Source organism: Haliaeetus albicilla, chromosome 26, assembly GCF_947461875.1.
Source record: "Haliaeetus albicilla chromosome 26, bHalAlb1.1, whole genome shotgun sequence".
NCBI classification, from domain to species: Eukaryota; Metazoa; Chordata; class Aves; order Accipitriformes; family Accipitridae; genus Haliaeetus; species Haliaeetus albicilla.
The window spans coordinates 14,197,526-14,216,721 of record NC_091508.1 but is presented as its reverse complement, the minus strand read 5'-3'; the positions used below and the strand labels follow the sequence as shown (position 1 = coordinate 14,216,721).

General features: G+C 51.8%; 1 protein-coding gene across 2 annotated transcripts in view; it reads left to right on the top strand.

Annotated features, from left to right (window-relative positions):
• ASTN2 (astrotactin 2) overlaps positions 1-19,196 on the top strand; it is a 360,503-nt gene that overhangs the window by 93,659 nt on the left and 247,648 nt on the right. For both annotated transcript variants that reach the window (XM_069771376.1, XM_069771377.1), the window contains exon 4: positions 18,411-18,560. In XM_069771376.1, the coding sequence (XP_069627477.1) occupies positions 18,411-18,560 (150 nt within the window). The remainder of the gene's footprint in view (positions 1-18,410; positions 18,561-19,196) is intronic.

Genomic DNA, 19,196 nt, shown 5'->3' with positions numbered 1-19,196 from the left:
CCAGTCTCCTGTTTCCAACGTGAACCTGCCCAGCATAATGAGATGGGAAGCTGGTGGCTCTGCTTTCAGGCTTGGTGGTATATCTTGTCCTAGTAATAGCAGAGACCGCTGTGAAACACCCAGTGGGTTAGGGAATGCCTGGCTGGCAGAGCAGAGGTGGCATTTCCCCAGGGAGGGAATTGCTCTTTTGCCCTGGATTTGTGCAGCACCGTGCACGGGGCAGCACAGAGGAGTTGTTTCTGCTGTTCCAGCAGCGCCGGAACTCCTGTCTCCTCAACAGGATGGGAATGCTGGGATTCATCCTGACTTATTGCCGTGGGTGAGTGCTAGCACATGGGCATCAATCAGGCCAGTCTTTACTCTCTAGGTGGCAGAGATGTTCATTGCCTTGCTGTCGAGTAGGGCATCAGTTCTAGCGAGCGAATGTGTCGGTGCGCTGGGGCTCCGCCAGCCTGCTGAGCCTTGATGCTCCTCGGAGAGCTGCTCCATAAAGCTGTATTTTCCACTAGCGGCAAAACATCCCCTGTGCTTTATTCTCTGAGTAATCAGACAAATGATCCTGTAGTCACCCGCAAACAAAGTCATCAGGGCTGTAGATTTAAGGCAAGCACATAGGAGCCCTGTGTGGAGCTGGAAATGGCAGATCAGAAAATTCTCATTGCGGGAAGAAGCTCAGAGCAGAATCCATGTGGATCTGATGGATGGATGGATACAGACCCCAAATGTGAACCATTTCCCGCCCGTGGTGTTTGGCATGGCAGGTAGAGTGCTATATAGCATCTGTAGGTCAGATCAGAAAGAAGCCTATACAATTCCATAGGTGTGGGTTCTGGCTGCTGCCTGTCCCTATGGTGCTGACTGCTTGTAAGGTATAATATTGGATAATGCCGCTGTTGGAAGGTATAAATCCCCTGGTAGTAGCCGCGGGGAGCTGGGCAGCAAGAGCTGGGCTGGGGTGCCTGTTCCTGAGCAGGCGAGGTGCTGCGGATGCTTTGTGCCTTCCCTGAAGGTGCAGGGCTGGGATTTGGAGGAGTTCTGGTTCCCCCTCCCCAAAGCTCTGCCCAGCTCAGAAGGAGAGTATTGATGGGGTAAAGCGGTCCAGTGTAGGCACAGCGAGTAGCCAAAGGTTGGACACAATAGGATGGACAGAGACAGGGTCCTCTCTGGTCACAGTGGACGTGATGGCACCCGTTGCTGGCCATACCAGGTATGTGGGAGCAGAGGAGAGTCCGTATGGACAGGGCTTAGCAGTGCTCCTGCAGGCTGAGCAGCTGGAGAGGCACGTTACCTGCCTGGACAGCTTCTCCTGGGAGAGGAGGAGAGACCAAACCGTGGGTGACAGATCCTGGTGGTGTCTCTTAACGCACTACTGGACGGTGCTCAGGGGCTCTAGGAGGAGGCCAGTGTGAGAGCCTGTATAAAGTAGTCTAGACTGGCTTCTCTTTATTTAGTTATTCTCTTAACCGCAAATAAAACTCGTGCTGCTGAACCATGTTCCTCTATTCTCTGCACTTGGAGAACTGTCGCCGAGAGGGCCAGACAGGGTCTGGGTGCTGCCCCCCTGCCTGTGCACAGGGATGGAAGGACTGCAGGCTGCATGGGTACAACTACGTGACTCGAGGGGGATGCTTCTCCTGCGTGGAGAAGAGCAGCGCTTTCCCCAGAGCGTTTCAGCTAATGCACACTTGATTGCCTGCATTTTTAAAGTCTGTCTCAGAAGCTGCAATACCCACCTCTGCTTATTGAAACGTCGTTAGTAGCCATTTAATATTGTTCACCTGCAATGCACAGTAAAATATATGTGAATAAACAAAAGCAAAGTACGTTAGTGCTAATTGCTGAGTGACTGCAGCAGGAGCAAGGAAGGGATGTGCCGGCTTGCTCTGTGCGGGGAAGGGGCTTTTGGGTGACGCTGGACCCATCTTTCCCTTCTTCTGTGACCTTGCGGGATTCCCATAAAGCCTGAACAGTCCCTGTTGGAGCACCCACGATGGCTGTGCTGGGGGACGGGGATGGGGACAGGGACTCTCCTCAGCTCTGTGGAGGAGATTGCGGCTCCAACCAACAGAGCCAGGGAGAGCCCAGATGATGCATTGTGTTTGGAAAGCAGGTCTCTGCGCTTGTGATGGTCATAAGTGGTGGCTGAGGTTGTGTTTCTTTCACCCATAAAGTGCTTTTTACTCTTTCCTCTTTTAAACAAGATTATTATGATGGCGATGGTTATCGTTGTGCAAACAAGCACGGAGGTGCCCAGGGGTCCATCTGCCGTGCTCGAGTGCTGATCTGAGCATCCCTGTTGGCATCCCCCTTTGTGTACGGCTGGCTGTTACCAGCCCATGGTGTTAATAGATGTTTCCCCAACCCTCTGCTCGGTGAGAATGAACAAATGAATGCCTTCATATATCGTAACTGAGCTACCTTTTTTGTTCTTTCATATTCTCTTCTTTGTTTTGCTTTTCTATAAATTATTTAGAGTTGTGTGACTGGGGAAGACAGCAGTAACTGCATTTCAGTCCTCTTCAAAACATAATAGTAAACAAGATCTAGGGCAGAATATTAAACTATCTGAGGGCTTCAGGAATTGGCAATAAAGAACTTCTTATACTGACTGAAAAATCCCCCAAGCTGGGGCTGCAAGAGCTATGCCACGCTGTGAAATATGTTCACAAATGCTCCCACCAGTCAGGTTGTGATGCCGTCGGGCTTTGCACCTTGGATCGAGGCAGGTTTGTGCCTTGCCTGGTCTGATCCTTCCAAACCGAGCCGGTTCACCCTGTGTTTCCTCCCAGACGGGCACTTTTCCATCTTGGGTGAGGCTTTGCTCAAGGAGTCAAGCTATGGTACGCGCTAGTTACTCGTCTCTGCTGAAGCTGGTCAGAGCCTGGATTGCCAAGGACAAGGTGGCTGTAGTTCAGATCTAGGATTTCTAGACTAGAAATAGAACTATATGTGCTGTGGGCTTTGCACTCTGGCCTGGTTTGCACACGTGTGGGAAACACAGCGACTGGGGAGGCGTTGGATGTGCTGCGCACACAGGCGCTTCGACCTGCCCGCGAGCAGCAGATGCAGCTGGGATTCCCGCGGGATGCGGCAGGTGGGGTGGAGAAACTCTGCAGTTGGTGTGAGCAAACACCGCGTACCTGGAGATCCCATGGGGCTGGAAATCAGTTCTGCTCGGGCACAGTTTTACAGGTAGATCGAAGATGAATGTGTCAAGGGAAACCCAGCTGGAGCATGGCCCTAGCTCAGGGACAGGGTCAGCCTTCCCTCTGGTGCCCGGCTGCATGGCTGGAGCCGCCAGGTTTCGGTGCGATCACCGGGGCTGGGTGAGGAGCTGTGCCCGCATCCCAGGGAGTCCGTCAGTGCCGGAGGGAAAAGCTCTTCTTGCTGCTCTTGCAGTGTAGCGTTGCGATAAGACATCAGTTGGGACTTGTCAGCGGGCTCCAAATGGTATCATCACTGGGGCTGTCACTAGAGGCTCTTTCAAGTGTCACTTCCCAGCATTAATTACCAGGGATGGCAAATCCAATGAAGATGGAGCATTTTGGCTTGCCCTCCACCTGCCCGCACTGCTTGCTTTCCCCCACGTGCTGGGCAGTGATTGAGTTGCGCTGGCGGCGGGTGCTTTCCATCATTTGGGATTTGCACACCCTGCGCTGTGCGGCTGTTGGGCTCGATTGCCCTTTCCGCGAGGAAGAGCGTGGTTTCTCGTTCCCCACGTGTTTCTTCTGGATATATCGGGTCAGGTAGGGAATTGTACTGGATGACTCTATGTACAGCCCTGCGCAACAGGAGAGAAGTCCCTGCCTGGGAGGTCGAGCAGCAGAAATGTTTTGCAAATCATGGGCAAGCAGAGCACAGATCAGCAAGCCAAACTTTCCTCCCAAGTCTGAGGCAGCGCTCTGCAGCAATGCAGATGGGAGGGCTGCTCCTGCACAGTGCCGGAGCATCTAAAGTGAAGCCCAGCACAAACAAAACACGGGAGCAATGTGCTGAATAATGACATCTAGTAACAAGCGCATCTGAGTGATAAAGTTAATGAAATTACAGGTTCTGACCTGATACCAGGCTCTGCTGCGGATAGATAAACAGCAGGGCAAAGATGAGATGTTTATTTCTCCCTAGCTGCAGTTGTAATCTGGATGCGCTGTGCAGGGCCATTAACATTATTACTGTTATGCAAAATCATTTTTGACTTGGGGGGAAGTGGGGGTGGGGAAGAAAGAAAGAAAAATCCCCCAACTCCCTAGAAAATGGAAAGCTGACAAAATTAGAATTGCAGCAGGAGCACAAACTGACCTGGTGACATTGCGCAGAGCCCAGATGAATTTAGACAGGAGAAAAATTTGAGGCAGTTTAAGGAGAAAAGTAGTCTTTTTTTCTATTAATATAATAAAATGAAATGGAGCGAGGAAGGAGGCAATAGCCAGGCAGTCCTAATTAGCCAAAAGGATGCCTTTGTGCTGGTGTGGAAAGAGAGCCATGCCCTCTCCTTGTGGCTTTGGGTTCTCTCTGGCAATTAGAAGGTCTCCAGGGGTTTCGTGCCCTGTGGGCGTGCGTGGTGCCGAGTGGGGTCTGCTGGTGTGGGGTGAGGTTTCTGGGGTCTTGGTCTTTGCTGGGGAGACCCCCATGTCCAAACCCAGTCCCTGTGCGTACACAGCATTCCGTGATTAAGGGGATTTGGGTAAATTTGTGCAGCTGATGTCACTGTCCTCACTGCCTCTGTCCTCACTTCTCTGGGTAGTTTCCAGTCCATGCTCCTGATGATTTCTGCTCTCCTGCCTTTCCTGAGCAGATGGCCTCAAGCTCTCCAGCCCTTTGGGAATTCCTAACTTGCTTTTATCTTTTAACACACCTGGCGCTCATCTTTACCGACACAGTTTCATCCTACAGCGGCAGGAGCCCTTTGCTTCTGTCCATTAAGTGCTGTTCGAGGGGGTTCAGCCCCCAGTCCATTCCAGGCAGCACCACTACGTCTCCAGATGAGACACGTTGGATGCATAGAGATGGAATTAGTAAAATTAAGGCAGATAAAAGTCCAGCAAGCCTGAATATGGGGTTACCCACAAGTTTCCCAATGAGAAGATCTTGCCAAACCAAATCTCTTAAGGATCAGTGAGAAGCAGAACTTCTGCCTGGTGAAAACTGAGGAGAAAATAGATGTCAGACTTGAAAATCGAGTATCTGCAATTCCAGTCCTGCAACAAAGGACCCATCTTTATTTTCTCAGTTTCTTTCATGTTCAAAAAAAGAACTTTTCAAGCAGCCTTTGTGCTGGCTTCACAGACTCTGCAGTCTAGGTATGGCCTCCAAGTCTAGACAGGGTACAGGACTTATTACCGATGGTAGCAATGATTAATACCGTAGGCATATCAAAGGCATGGTTGTGCAGTCATCTTGAATTCATATCTCCTGGACTTTCTTCTCACCTGCTGTGTGAACTTAGGTAAACCTCTGAAGTTTCTCTTACTTAATCCATGGATGCTCTTCTCTGTAGCAATAGCGAGAGGCTTTTGAGCATGCCTGGGAGGTGGTCTGGCACCTAGAGTGAACCTGGAGATGCAGCTCCAGCTCCACTGTGCCACTGGCTGCTTTGGTAACCCATGTCATGTCACTTAATGGTCCAGTCCTCATCTGTGAGTTGGAGAGGGGAACCAAGCCAGACAGCAGACAGGGCAGCATGAGGAAACATCGAGAACTGCTAATGTAAGGGGCTGTGGTCCCAACACCCTCCCAGCCAAACTGCTCTGGGTGATGCAGTCCAGGGGAACTGCAGGAGAAGGGCTTTTGGCAGGGGAGACAGATAGCTTAGGTTTGCGGTAACAGCAAAAGGCAGGCAGGGGATGAGGAGACGGAGCTTCCTATGCCTCCTGCCAACACTGGAGCAGTTGTTCTGATGGCTGCATCTCAGTCATCATCTTCGCCTCCCAGTGAAGACTCCTCTAGGGAGAGGTAAGGCAGCGCTCTGGCCCGAGGGCACGGTGTCAGGGCTGGGAAAAGGGACATTTGGGGGGCTGAGATGTGGAAGAGGAGGGCAGGTAGTTAAGCTGTGCCCTAGAGTTGCTGTTCATTATGGATATACGAGCTCTATCTTGGAGGTGAGGTTTAAAGACAGGTTGCAAGTCAGAGGCGATGCCCTTGTAACGGACAGGGCGGTGGTGGTGTCCTCCCTGATGGAGAATGGAGAGCCCATGGGCAATAGGAGTGAGATGACTGGCCTGATGTTGCCGTCCCCGAGCTGACAGACCAGTATCCTTGAGGGGACAGTGCCTGGCAGGGAGATCGTCGCCGTGCCGGGGAATGCGTCCCTGGTGCCCACGCCGCCGTGCCGGGGCTGGGAGCTGCTGTCTGCAGCTGCCGTTCACTCGGGTAGGCAGATGCAGTGCCACCCCGAATCCAAGCATTAACCAGAGGCTTTCTGAGCCTTTAATAAATAAAACGACAGCTTAATGTTTGCTGGGACTGGAGGCTAAAATGGGACAGTACGTCAGGCTGGCATCTGATATGTCTTGGGGCTCTGTCTTCTTTCCAGTGACCTGATGGGATCGTGACCCTCTTTGTACGTGATCAGCTTTTCCCAGCTCTAATCCCCGCCAACTCCTTGCGTAATTTACAGAGACCTTTGAAAATGTATATTCACATAGCTTTGCCAGTGGAAAGTGTTTTTTGCAGTCCGCTATTCCTGGCTGAAAAACCCTGCTGCAAATTTCAGCTTTAAAGAAATAATAAAAAAAAAAAAAAATGATGCCCAACAGGGTAGGAATTGGGTCCCAATTCAGGAAAGCATTTGAGCACATGCTTAGCCAGTGTCTCTAGTTATTAGAGAAATTAAACGGGTTTTTAAGTCCAACATGCTTAATTCCAACTGATTTGAGTGCATTAACGAAGAGAACAGGGGCTCCAGTTGCAGAGGTTACAACAGATATGCCATTGGGTCCTTCAGTTTTATGGTGATGCCAGCTCTGACTTTAATGTTGATTTGAAAATGTCCCTACCTGCCAGGAAAAAGCTTTGCTTTCCAGAGACATAAACACAGTCATAATTAATATATTAATATGTTAATTTCCTTTCAAGCTTTAAATGCAGAGCTGCCAGGCTGGAGTTTTAGGTTTGTTTTGATCATCCTATCACATCGAACTGGTTGCCTCCATCCCAAATTTGGGCTGTCCTCACCAACGTCGGGGGAGGGAATGATGGTCTCTTGGCCTGGTGGTCCTGCGGGACACGCTCCCCAGCCCTTACGTCCCCCAAGAAAGTGGCCTAAGGCAGTATCACAGACATGCAGGAGCGTGCCCAGGAGGTCTCCCCAAAAAGAGCCGTATCCGACGTGCCTCCTGCCTCCAGCAGTGGGTCAGAAGGGATGGGAAAGCTCCCGGGGGCTGGTGGTCTCCTTTGGTCCTGCGTCCCCCTGGCCGAGGGAGATGCTGTGCTGGTATGTGCTTAATGACTGACTAAGGCTTAAACATCTCAGGCCAGCCAGGGCTTTTCCTGGCCTACAGCAAGTGTTGCTGTTGAGAAAAGGCTGGTAGGTTGGATTTCCTGATGTGGTTTTCTTGGTTTTCTTCCCTCCCTTCGCTGTATCCCGCTCACTGATTTCATGAGACAGAGAAGGGAAGAAGCAGACGGAAAAGTGGCTTCTGGTGGTGCCATAGGGAATGGAAGAGGAAAGGGGTGTTTTAATATGCTAATATTTTGCTGAACATCCCGAAGGGGTGGCGGTTTTTTTGAAGTCCTGCTATTTTATCACCGCTTTGCGAGGCTTGGGCTGGTCTCACCCCGATGCTGCAGGACATCTTGTGAGAAGAAATACCTGTGGTCATCCCCATCTCCCAGCCACAGCCGCGTGGCTTGTGACTCCTCAGGTCAGCAACGCTCTTTTAACGTGGGTTTTTATTGGGTTTTGTGGGGCTGCTGATGCCTGGTGATGTCGTGGCAGTTGCGTGTGCAATAGCCCTGTTTTCCCAGATGTCCAAAGTGTTTTTCATCCAGGCTAAATCACAAGCTCACAGAAGATAAGCTGTGAAGTTTTGGCTGTCCAAGGAAAACAAGCCATCAGGAACTATATTTATATAAATGCCAGGCGCGCATTGTTCATCACTTTGTGCACTGCTATGAATGTTTGATAAAGCACTACATTATTTAAGGCGTAGCTGGGTTGTAGGCCAGTTGTTGACCAGGATTAACTTTAAGATGATTTTTTTTTTTTTTTTTTACTTTCCCCCCACAGTGCAAAATCTAAAAAAATATGGTGGCTCTTTATTCCCCTTGGGAAACCTTGGGGGATCTCAAGTGTCCTCTCCTCTCCTGGGTTTCCGTGCTGGGTTGCATCTTGCAGCTGCCTTGCGTGCAACGCAGAGGACCTGGGAGAGCTTCAGCTCTGCCCAGGGCTGTCCTTCCATGGTGTCAGCACAGAGCAAAAACCTGCTACCGGTTTCTGAAATCAGGGTGACCAGGAGAAGAGGGTGTGGGGCCTGGGATGAAGGAGAACAATCTGACAGTGTTCCCCATTTCTGCTGGAAATATATAGATGCTAGTGAGCACTCGGGCAGCCCTTGGGATGCGTGGCTTAGAGCTGAGGCTGCTCCAGGTCCTGTTACCTGCATGAGAGCGATGCATTTGTCTCAGTCCATGATGCTCAGTGCTTCTTCACCTTGGCTTTTAGCAGCCTTGCGGCTCTGCCGGTCGGTTTGTACAAGATGTTCTGCCCATCGGTCTGTACTGGGCTTATGGGTTTTATGGGGAGGGCAGCTGCAGCACCAGCTCTTCGCTCTGTTTGCATCTCCTCTTCCTATCAGTTGTGTTTTACCTGGCTACGGCACCGAGACAGTTTTGTCAGCTGGCTCCTAAGGAAGATGGATCGAGGCCGGGCACCTGCGCTGATATTAGGTCTGCAGGCACCTTCCAGCCCCATTTATCATTAGGCAGTGACCTACCCGAAGGACCAGCGGGAGAGGAAACTTATTAACAAGGTGCTTCAAATCAATCCTTTCTGACGGCCCCGCTGAGTTACAGCGTTTGCTGTGACTCACCCGTGGGGTCCTGCAGGGTCTGGCTGTGCTCGGCCTCTCTGCCTCACCCCTGTGGCTTGGAAATAGTTTGCTTTTGATAGCCTGGGCTCTCTGGGCATTCCCTCAGCTCCAGGTCTTCTCCTGAGCTAACAAACCGGCTCTCGGCTCCTTCTTTCCTGCACCCATGTGCTTCCCGGTGTGGGGGACGGTTGGTCCCTGCCACGGCAGGGGTCTCCTTCTGGTGGTGTTTTTGCCACGCATGCACGGCTGAAGCTCCTTGGCCCCATTGCAATACGGGGTTTTGGTGGTTTGCCCTTCTTGGGGTTGACGTTGCTCCCTTGTTCTCCCCAGCGTGTGGCACAGGGTTGCTGGTACCATGAGAAGGTATCACCTTGCTGGTTGGGCAAAGGAAATTTAATTTCCGACTAACAAATTTGTTCTGCGCCGCGCTGCCGAGCAGGGAGCTGGGTAATGGTTGAGACCGGAGAGGGGCTGCTGTGCCACGTTTCCCACCCCAGTTTGCTGGCCGTTGCTGTTCTCTGCCCATACCCATCCCTAGGGGTGCTGGGACTCGCTCACGCTCATTTTACAGATGCCAAAGTGCTGCTGCCTCCAGGTTCATCGCCCAGCGGCGGTTCCTCGGCCAGATGGGGTTGGGGCTTTCTCCTGCCCTTGGTGGGCCTCTGCCCCAGCTGGCTCCACAGGGCAGTTTTTCCTCTGGATTTGTGGAGTTGTAGATGTGTGATGGAGAAAGGGAGCTGGAGGTCAGCACTGTGCTCTCAAGCTGGTGTCTCTCCTCCACGCAACATTAGCCTGGGCCGCTTCATGTGCCTGTTAGCACCAAATCAGGAAGCTTTCTCCAGGGTGTTCTTATTTAACTTTTCAATTATTTTATAACTTGAGGAGCATTAGCTGCTGCTGAGGGTCTGCCCATCTTCCCTGCTCCTCTCTGCTCACCACGTAAGCGAAGAAGTTGCAGTGTTTCATAAAAAAATTGTAAGTGAATGGTTTCATTAGAGCGGAGATGGTGGGAAGCAGTCTCTGGTGGCCTGGACCTTCGTGGTGCTGGGGCAGGGGAAGATGGGGCAGCGTCCCATGGCCAAAGACTTTTGCTTGCAGAAGAAATGGGGTAAAAGAACAAATCATAGAATGGTTTGGGTTGGAAGGGACCTTTAAAGGTCATCTAGTCCAACCCCCCTGCGATGAGCAGGGACATCTTCAACTAGATCAGGTTGCTCAGAGCCCCGTCCAGCCTGACTTTGAACGTTTCCAGGGTTGGGGCATCTACCACCTCTCTGGGCAACCTCTGCCAGGGTTTCACCGCCCTCATTGTAAAAAATTTCTTCCTTGTATCTAGTCTGAGTCTATCCTCCTTTAGTTTAAAAGCATTGCCCCTCGTCCTATTGCAACAGGCCCTACTAAAAAGTCGGTCCTCACCTTATAAGCCCCCTTTAAGTATTGAAGGACAACAATAAGGTGTCCCCAGCGCCTTCTCTTCTGCAGGCTGAACAATCCCAATCTGCAGTGCCCTGTAGGTGTCAGGGGAGGGGTGTGCTAGAAAAGTCTTTGCCCCGTAGAAGAGCGGTGGGTTTCCTGCTTAGAAACAGCTCCTGCGAAGGTCAAACCCAGCTGGTAGCAGCCCAAGGAGCACAAGAGACCCATCCGCTTTTGCAAGGTGCTTGTTATGCAAAGGTGCAAGGCAGAGGTGGGAACCATTGGACGGTGGCTCTTAAGCGTTTGGTCTGTCGCGATGTGTTTATAATTATATTGCGTTATCTTAATTACCATCATGGGAAGTCAGGAGTATGGTGGGTGGAAGGGCAAGGAGGAAGGTAGAAAGGCAGGGGAAGTGCAGGGTGACAAATAACTCGCAGCCTCCGTCGATGGGGCCGTGATTGTGGTCGGAGTTGGAAACGATGCTATTAATACAATGCTTATTCATTTCCTATAATAAAAAAATGGAAGTGCTTTGCAATTACCCAATTCCGAATGAAATTAACATTCCGTGGCATTTTCCAGTAAACGGTTAGTTTGCACACATGAGTGGAGGCAATTAGCTGGGAAGCGATTGAGCACCGTGACTGGAGAGAGGATGAAGAAGGGTCAGGGCAGCCGGTGCTGGGAGGGTGCTGCCGTGTGCTCTGGCTCCGGGTGCCCCTTCCCGGAGGGCTGGGTGTTCCCTGGGTTCTGCCAGTTTGAGGAGCAGCTCACCCTGCTGTGACAAGGACAGGAGCTGCAGATATTACCTCCTGCTCTCTGTCGATGGGGGGAATGGCAAAGCTTTGCAATAAAGAAGAAAAGCAAAGAGCGGGTGTGTGGTCAGGGGGGTTGTGGGGGTCCCCTCGTGCTCCCTGGGGTCCCCATCCCCATTGTGGGACGCTGACCCAGCGCAGGTCCCCATCCACCTCCTGTGCTGCACACCAGCCTCTCCCGGCATTCCCCCTTCTCTGTCACATGCCCCAAGCTTTATTAAAAACCAATGGAGACTTTTTTTTTTTTGGCAGATTTGTTAAACTACTGAAAACTTCTGATCCTATCAGTCTTTTTTTTTTTCCCTGCCTCGTACCAGATAAGGACTGTGCTGGCTCCAAGCCCAGAGCTGAGGGTGGTGGAGAACGGGATAGGGAAGCAGTCATCTCATGAATATATGAAGGAGGAAAGTACATTTGTTCAGTTTCCTTCAAAGGAGACATCTCGAATAAAGTTTTATCTTTTCTTCTGCTACCCTCCCCCTCCAATTTGCAATTAAAATTAGATTTTTACGTATGAAAATCTATTTTTATAGCAAGAGTTTTATTAATGTATATAATAACCTATTAATGTATTAATTTCTATATATTAATACTTATGTTCAAAAAACTTATACCTTCTCTATTTTAAAATTCAACAAAAAGGGCCAGGAGAGAAAAGAAAGAAAAAGTCGAGATGGATGGAATACAAGCCTGTTTTCAAAATGCTCCTGGGTTCCCATATCCCTCTGTTGCCGCGTCTGAAAACCCCTCTGTGTAAAAGAGCTTCTCGGGGAGAGATTGATCCTCCCTCGCGCCGCGTTGGCAGGCTGGGCTGGGGGCCAGTTCCAGCAAAGCGCGCGGTGCCACGTATGTCATTTCCCCTGATGGGTTTGCCTAAGGATGGCTTGGAGATGTATGCATTGCAGGAGGTGCTTGGTCCCCTGATGTATCGGTATGTGTGGTTATTTGTGCTTTGTTTTGATGTTTTTATGTATATATATATATTTTTATTTTAAATATATATATCCATATATATATCTCCTACGTTGGTTGCGTAATGCAGCCAGCAGTCTCCCAGTGTTTCTTGGACACGGTGTGCCTGCGCGTAGCATGTGATGTGGACTAATGGAGAGCAGGGGACCCATGGGGACAGAGACTCTTGCTTGAGAGGTGGTAGAGGTGTTTGGTGGCTGGAGAAAGACATGGAGAGCTACAGTTCTCAGTGTTTCTCATGTTTTTGCCATATCCATCACGCTCCGTGGCAGGAAGTTGCTCTCCAAATGTGTTTTCATCCCAACATGTGTGAAGCTGTTGTACAAATCTATCCCACCATCATCACATAGGCATCAGTGTAATTGCCTAATTTTATGCTAGTAAAGCTCTCTGCTTTCTGGAGCCTAGTACCTTCAGGGTGGCACTGTTGAAAATCAGTCCACATCCCAGTTTCAGAACAAACACCGTTGCTTATTTCATGCTTCGAAAAGCAACAAACACCCATTATTTAGAGCTGGTGAGAAAACAGGGTTTCCACCATGTGGAAGACTTCCAGTATTGTGAAATTTATGCTCATCCCAAATAGGATCAGAAAGTCGATTTCTTGAAATACTTTGTAGAATAAAAATTTCCAAAATATCGATCCAGAAACAGCAAAATAAGCTTATTGAAACTCAGAGGTTTGATTTGGAGGTTACAATTATAATGTTATTAAACTGCATTACACATACCTGATGTTTACGTGGTGCATTACGGATGTGATGATGCATTAGACCTTTCAAGCCAGCGTCAGCGATTCCCAGGAGAGTACCCTCCCCTGTGCCTAGAAAAAGTGGCTTATTTGAAAAATACTGGAAGCAGTTAGTGAGAGGGCAGGAGGTGGGCATGGAGAAGAGCTGGTGTCCGAGATGGGGGGGCCATGTCCTACACATGGCCGTGGGTGCCGTCACGAATGCGTGCACGGGTCAGGAGGTAAAAATCCCACCAACCTTGAATTCTAATTGCACCCAAACTTTTCTATTTAATCCTTGATTGAGTTTGACGTGTTCTTGCAAAACACTTTGATTCCAGTGAAGCGGCGTGCTCAGTCGAGCAGCTCTTGAGCCGCTCTGTGAGTTACTCCTCTCTCCAAAACTCTGGGAGCATTTTAAGCACTGGTAATGTTGAGGAATCGATAACTTGCCCTCTGACTCTCAGAAATCAAAGAGAGGGATGGGAAAATCAGATGCTTAAAAACCTATATTTTTAAAAAATATGTTTTACTCAATACCTAGTGTGGGAAGCTCTAAGAGAAGCTGCTGTTGCCTTTATAGTCTTTCCCTGCAGCTATAGGAGTGCAAGTGCTGTGTGAGGAGTACAGGGACTGTCGTGGCTCCGGGGACCGAAACTTTAAGCCAGACACCAAAGACTGGGAGACCTGGGGAAGCTGGCACTTTTGCAGACCTTAAGCCTCACTGCTCTGTTTTAACATGCTGCAAAAACCAAGCTGTGGGGCTGTCCAGCTCTCCCAGCAGCAGCACGAGGTGTCGAGCCTGGTTTGGGGAGAAGCTGCTGCCCTTCCCCTGCCCTACCAGGGTCCCGTGCAGCATCGAGTGGGGCTGCCAGGTCCTCGGTGGATATAGGGTCTCTGTGGGGTGCAGGAGTGTTAGCTTAGCCTGAGGGGAGTTCTGCAGTGAGTGGTACGGCTGCTTCATTGGCATCCTCTGAGGCCACATCTGAAGACCCTAAAATATCTCCGTGAAGTTGAGGGTTTGTTTCCAAGGGCTATAGAGCATTTCTATCACCACCAGCTCCATCCTGCCTCAGCTGGCAGAAAACAGGTTGCACAGTCAGAGGGGTTTTTCAGTTCCTTGTCTCTTGTGCTGGACCCTCAGGAACGTCCTGGGATGGTGGAGGCACCATCCAAGTGCAACCAGTGGAAGTACACAGCTAGCGCGTCTCTTAAGTACAGGTTATGGGTGGTTGCGCCGATCCAAGCCTGGGACTCTGTTTTGGAGAATCTGTCCTGGCCACTGAAGCTGCTGAGATACTAGTTTTGGTACCTCCTCAAAACAGCCCCCCATAACCAGCCTATGTGTCTGGGAAGGGTACAGCTCTCCTGGCTGCACTGGGGGTGGAACGAACGCTGCCGCTTCCCATCTCCATTGCAATGTATTTTTACCCAAACATTGCTCATATTGTTCAGTTGACAACTTTTTTTTTTGTTGTCGTCGTAATTTTTAAGCCAAACAACGTCTTTTTCCCACTGCAATTTGTGCCAGCAAAAAGGAAGGAAGGAAGAAAAGGCTATTGGTATGAATTGTTTTGTGGGAGACGTGCAAACGAATAAGGGAGCCTTAAGGAGAGCAAATCGCTTTCAAAATAGCGTATGGGGGTGGACAGGAGGGAGGTGTACGTTGGGAACATGTAATGTGCTTTACAAAGGTACGGTGACCTTCAGCTGTGTCCTTAAATCGCTGCCGGAGATGGAAGCTGACTTTTGCGGAGGCTGAAGAGCCTCGCGCTTCGTCTGCTTCAGCTTGTTCCTGGGGTTGTTAGGCTGTCGAAGGCCCTTGCTATAGGACGGGGTGAGATTAAGATCATAGCGTCGTGCCAAACCTCGGGGTGGATCTCACCCCCTTTGCCAGGCTGCAGAAATTCTCAATGTGGTGACGAAGCTGTGAGCTCAATATCCCTGATGGGTTTAGCTCCTGGAAACTGGGGATGGGAGAGAAGGCGGTTTGGCAAGCTTCGCTCAAGGAGGGGACGGTCCTATCGCTTCTAAATCTGCATCGTGTTCGGCCATCGTTGGGAGGAGCCGGTGCCCGGGCGCTGGGGAGCGGAGCAGGGTGCGGGTACCGCGGCAGCGCCGGGAGCCGGCGGCTGAGCCCCTGCTTGGCCCGCACAGCCTGGGCTGCTTGAAGCTTTGCACTACCCTGCGGTAGTGTGTGTTCCTATCCTTTTCAGAACAATTAAAACCTCCGGGGGAGACGGGAATGCCAAGCACGCGTGCTGCGCGTGTGCGAACTCGTGTTTGCTGTGCGGTTGTGTGATGCCCGCGGAAGCATCGGTGTGGGAGGTGGGTTCCTACCCTCGGCTGTCCAGACTCAGATGGCTGACTATGGAAATCCCCGGGTGGCAAAGCCCAGGTGGCAGTTTGCGGTGGACTGTGTCGCTTTTATGGATGTGATGGACACCCCATAGTCAACAGGGTCCCAGCAGCCTCGGTGAGTGCCGTGCCTCATTACGTTACGGTGCGTTGGTTTCTTCCCCCTCCCTGTTGTCACAGTTGGCAGTGCATGAAGGGTCTTTCCTTTATCCTTGACCCTTGATGTTCGTTCAATTGAAGCCCAGCTACCTTTCATTTGTCAGTGAGGGTTTTCTCCACGTTGGCCATGTTGAACTCCACTTGCCGAGATCATGTCAACAAGGGGGTTGTGTGGGGTGTGTTTGCTTTTTTCCTCCCCCTTTTTTGTCTCCTCCCCCTGTTTTTTTTCTCACCCTCTGTTTTTTTCCCTCCCATGTTTTTTTTTTTTTTTTTCTTTCTCCCCCTTCTTTTTTTCCTCCCTGTTTTTCTTCCTTCCCTTTACTCCAAACCCCCGAGCTCAGGGGCATGAAGAGGCCAAGGATGTGCTGGCACACAAGCTGTGCAGAACAGTGAGATGCACCAGCTTTTTCCTCCCATTCCTGGAATAAGTATTTGTAACATCATCGCAAATAGCCGGTGACTGCAGGGACCCTCTCCCCGTGAAGGTAATGCTCCCCGCCCCCCCGCTTTTCCATTCGCTCCGCTGACGAGCGCGCGAGCAGATGCCTCTGGATGGATGTGCCGAGCGTGGTGGCCAGATGGGGTACGATCACCGTGGCGCTGATTGCTCCCATCAGCCAAGCAGGGACCACGAAAGCTGCGACCTCGCCGCGTTCCGTCGCTAGCTGAAGGCATGGCCCCCTCCTCCTCCCCTCCCGCGCTCTCCTTCTGGCCTCCTTTCGGTAAATAAGCCTCAGCCGTGTGGTTCCCGAGCTCCCTGCTCCACTTGCGCACGTTATAAATCGCACAGCCCCGAGGTTCAAATAACTTGCCATCTGTTTGTGGGGAGGCCCTGCTACGCTTGCTCCCAGGCAAAGGAGCTGCAGGGATGGGCTTTCTCCCGCAAACACGGCGGCGGGGTGCTGAGTTGCACCAGTGCTGCTGCAGCATCCTTCCCCGGCACCTCGGAAGAGCCCTGCAAGAAGGGGTTGGATGTGTGCTGTCAGTGCTGGGACTAGGTGCTCTTTGGAGACCTTTCTCTGCTCTTGATTTTATTTTTTTTTAATTTTTTTTTTCCCCCTATGATGCTGCTTGCTGGGACATCCGATGCCACAGGATCTGGCCGCACCTGCTGTAAATGTAGGGGACTTTGGGGAGCTCTGCCTTTGATCCATGGTGCCTGGGGGAGCCTGGTGTCGAATAATTGGAAGACGTAACATAGCTGGTCCCTTAGGCCACCCTCTCTCTGGAGCTCTCCCGAAATGGTTCCCACCTTCGGTGCTTACGCAGGCAGCGGGTTTGATCCTCGTCTCTCCATCGCCCAGTGAGTCTGATCCTCTCCCGAGCCCTCCCGATGCACGTGCGCCCACGGGCACAACAGCCACTCTGCTCTTCTTCGGCGCTCCCTCTCCCAATGCCCCCGGGAGAGTTCAGTACCTTCTCTGCAGCCTGCGGGGGTAGAAGAGCACCCTGGGGTGGTCTAAAGGCTCTCAACCCTGGGGAGGCCAGGGGCATCGCCTTCGGGATTTGGGGAGAAGGAAGGGGGAGCTGCTTTGCGGGCTGGTGTGGCAGTGCCTGCGGCACGGGGTGGTCGGGGCTCTCCGCTCCTGCAGTGTGGGTGGCTGTTGGAGGAGTCTGCTGCAGACTATGCGTTTAAGTCAAATCCTTGTCTAGGATTACAAATGCCTCGTCCTGCATGGCCAGCTTCTCATTTCGCACTAAAATGGCCTGCTGCGAAGGGAATTAGAGTCCATGGTCCGGAGCAGTTACACACCCCGAGCTCACCGGGTGCCCGAGGAGTTCCATACAGATCTGATGTGTCTCTGGACCCGGGAGATGCAGTGGGATGATGCATCAGCCCATCATCCCGGCAGGCTGGGGACCTCCAAGGTGCTCATTTCTTACCCGAGTGGGATGTGGGGTGGCTATAGGGCTGGTGATGCCTGCCAGCCCTGCACAGGCGTGTTGTGGGCAGGGAGAGCTTCAGGAGCTAATCGGAGGGGCTTCGTGTGTCTCCAGATGGAGACAGGACAGAGGTTATGTTCTGCTAATGAGTTTATTCAAGGAGCCGACAGAGGCCAAACTGATTGTTAAACCTGGGAGACCTCTGTGGCCTGCAGGATGACAAACCTTTTGATCCTGAATTTCATCTTTGCCCTTTGCGAGTGGTTTCATGATTTCCCGTAACTGCCTGTTGTGCGGGTGGGTGGTGAGTTTCATAGGACAATTTTGGGGGGGGGGGGAGGAGAGCAAGGAGAGGAATTGCTTAAATATCAGCAAGCTGTGATGTGCTGTGGGGTGTTGCAGCAAGCTGTTTGCTGAGCTCAGGTGCTGCTGCCTGCCATGTGAGCGCAGCCCCTGGAAGACCCCAGGGATTCCTGCTGCAGCTCAGAGCATGCCTGGACCAGCTGTACGTTGTTCGCCTGGCTCCCACCCCAGCCTTGCCTATCGCTCCGTAATCCCAAACTTGCCTGCTGGGGAGTATCCAACCCCCCCAAAAGGCTGCCAAGCCTGGGGTTCAACTCTGAGCTCCCGGGGCAGAGTTAAACCTGACCCAAAGCCAGCTCAGTGCCCGGGGGGGTTCCTGTGTGTTTTTTAACCCTTCAGGCTGTAGCTTGGATAAAGGCACGATGCTTCCAAGTGCCCTGCATGCACATGGGGGAAGAGGCAAGGAATAATCCAAAACACTGGAGAGCAGCGTGAAAAATGCCATTTCCGTAAACTCACAATTTTCTAATTTTTGTGGCTTTGGTAGGACTTGGAAAAGTGCTGGATGGGTCCCCGTGGGTGACTTTGGAGGGTGACCTCAAGGTCTGTCCCACCTTGGCAGAGCTCCTGCCCAAGGACTTGGCTCCGGCTCACGCTGTCCTCTGCGAGGAAGGGGTTGTACGGGCAGCGGGGACGTGGTGGCCCGGTCCTCTTTTAACCGCAGTCCCTTTGCCGGTGTTGCAGCTCCCGAGGTGACGCAGGAGACGGTGGAGTCCCTGATGCAGAAGTTCAAGGAGAGCTTCCGCACCAACACGCCCATTGAGATCGGGCAGCTCCAGCCTGCGCTGCGCAGCACGTCCGTGGGGAGACGGAAACGCCGGAGCCGGCCCCGAGGTAGGCTGTCGCGGTCACCGGCTGCTCCTCCGGTGCCCTGGGTTTGGCCACGGCCAGAGGAGTTTGGTTGGGGAAGAAGGCAGGAGCTCCTCATCCTCACTGCTGAGCATGGGGACCCCAGAGCTGCTCCGTGATGGGGTGAAGAGGGGCAAACCCCACGCAGCATCCTCTGGATGGCCTGAGGGGAGTGGTGTCACCTCGTGGGTCCCCCAGGGATTTATCCAGGTCTGCTGCAGGTCCAGGGTCCCTGCCAGCTGCCCCGGCTAACCAAAGTTTGATGGGAGTGAAATGCAGTCTCTTGGCAAGTTTTGATTTCGGAGGAAGGGGTGAAGTTCATTTTCGTGGTAACTCACAGTACTGGGACCTCTCTTTTTTGCACTTTCCCAGTGCTTAGGGGTTTTTTTGAATTATTTTTTTTTAGGGGCCACGCAGAGCGTGGGAGCAGCCTTCATGGCTCTAAAGGCTGTACCATGCAAAAGCGTGCTGGGGGCTGCTGAGTTTCATTTGTAGCCTGTTTGCCAGCTGCGCTAGAGCAACAGGAGGAGGTTTGGCTGGAACAGCCCTGTGAGCAAGATTTGGTCCTTGTGTTGCCTCTCAACAAGGGAAACTGCCGCCTCCTATTGCTGTCGCTGCTTA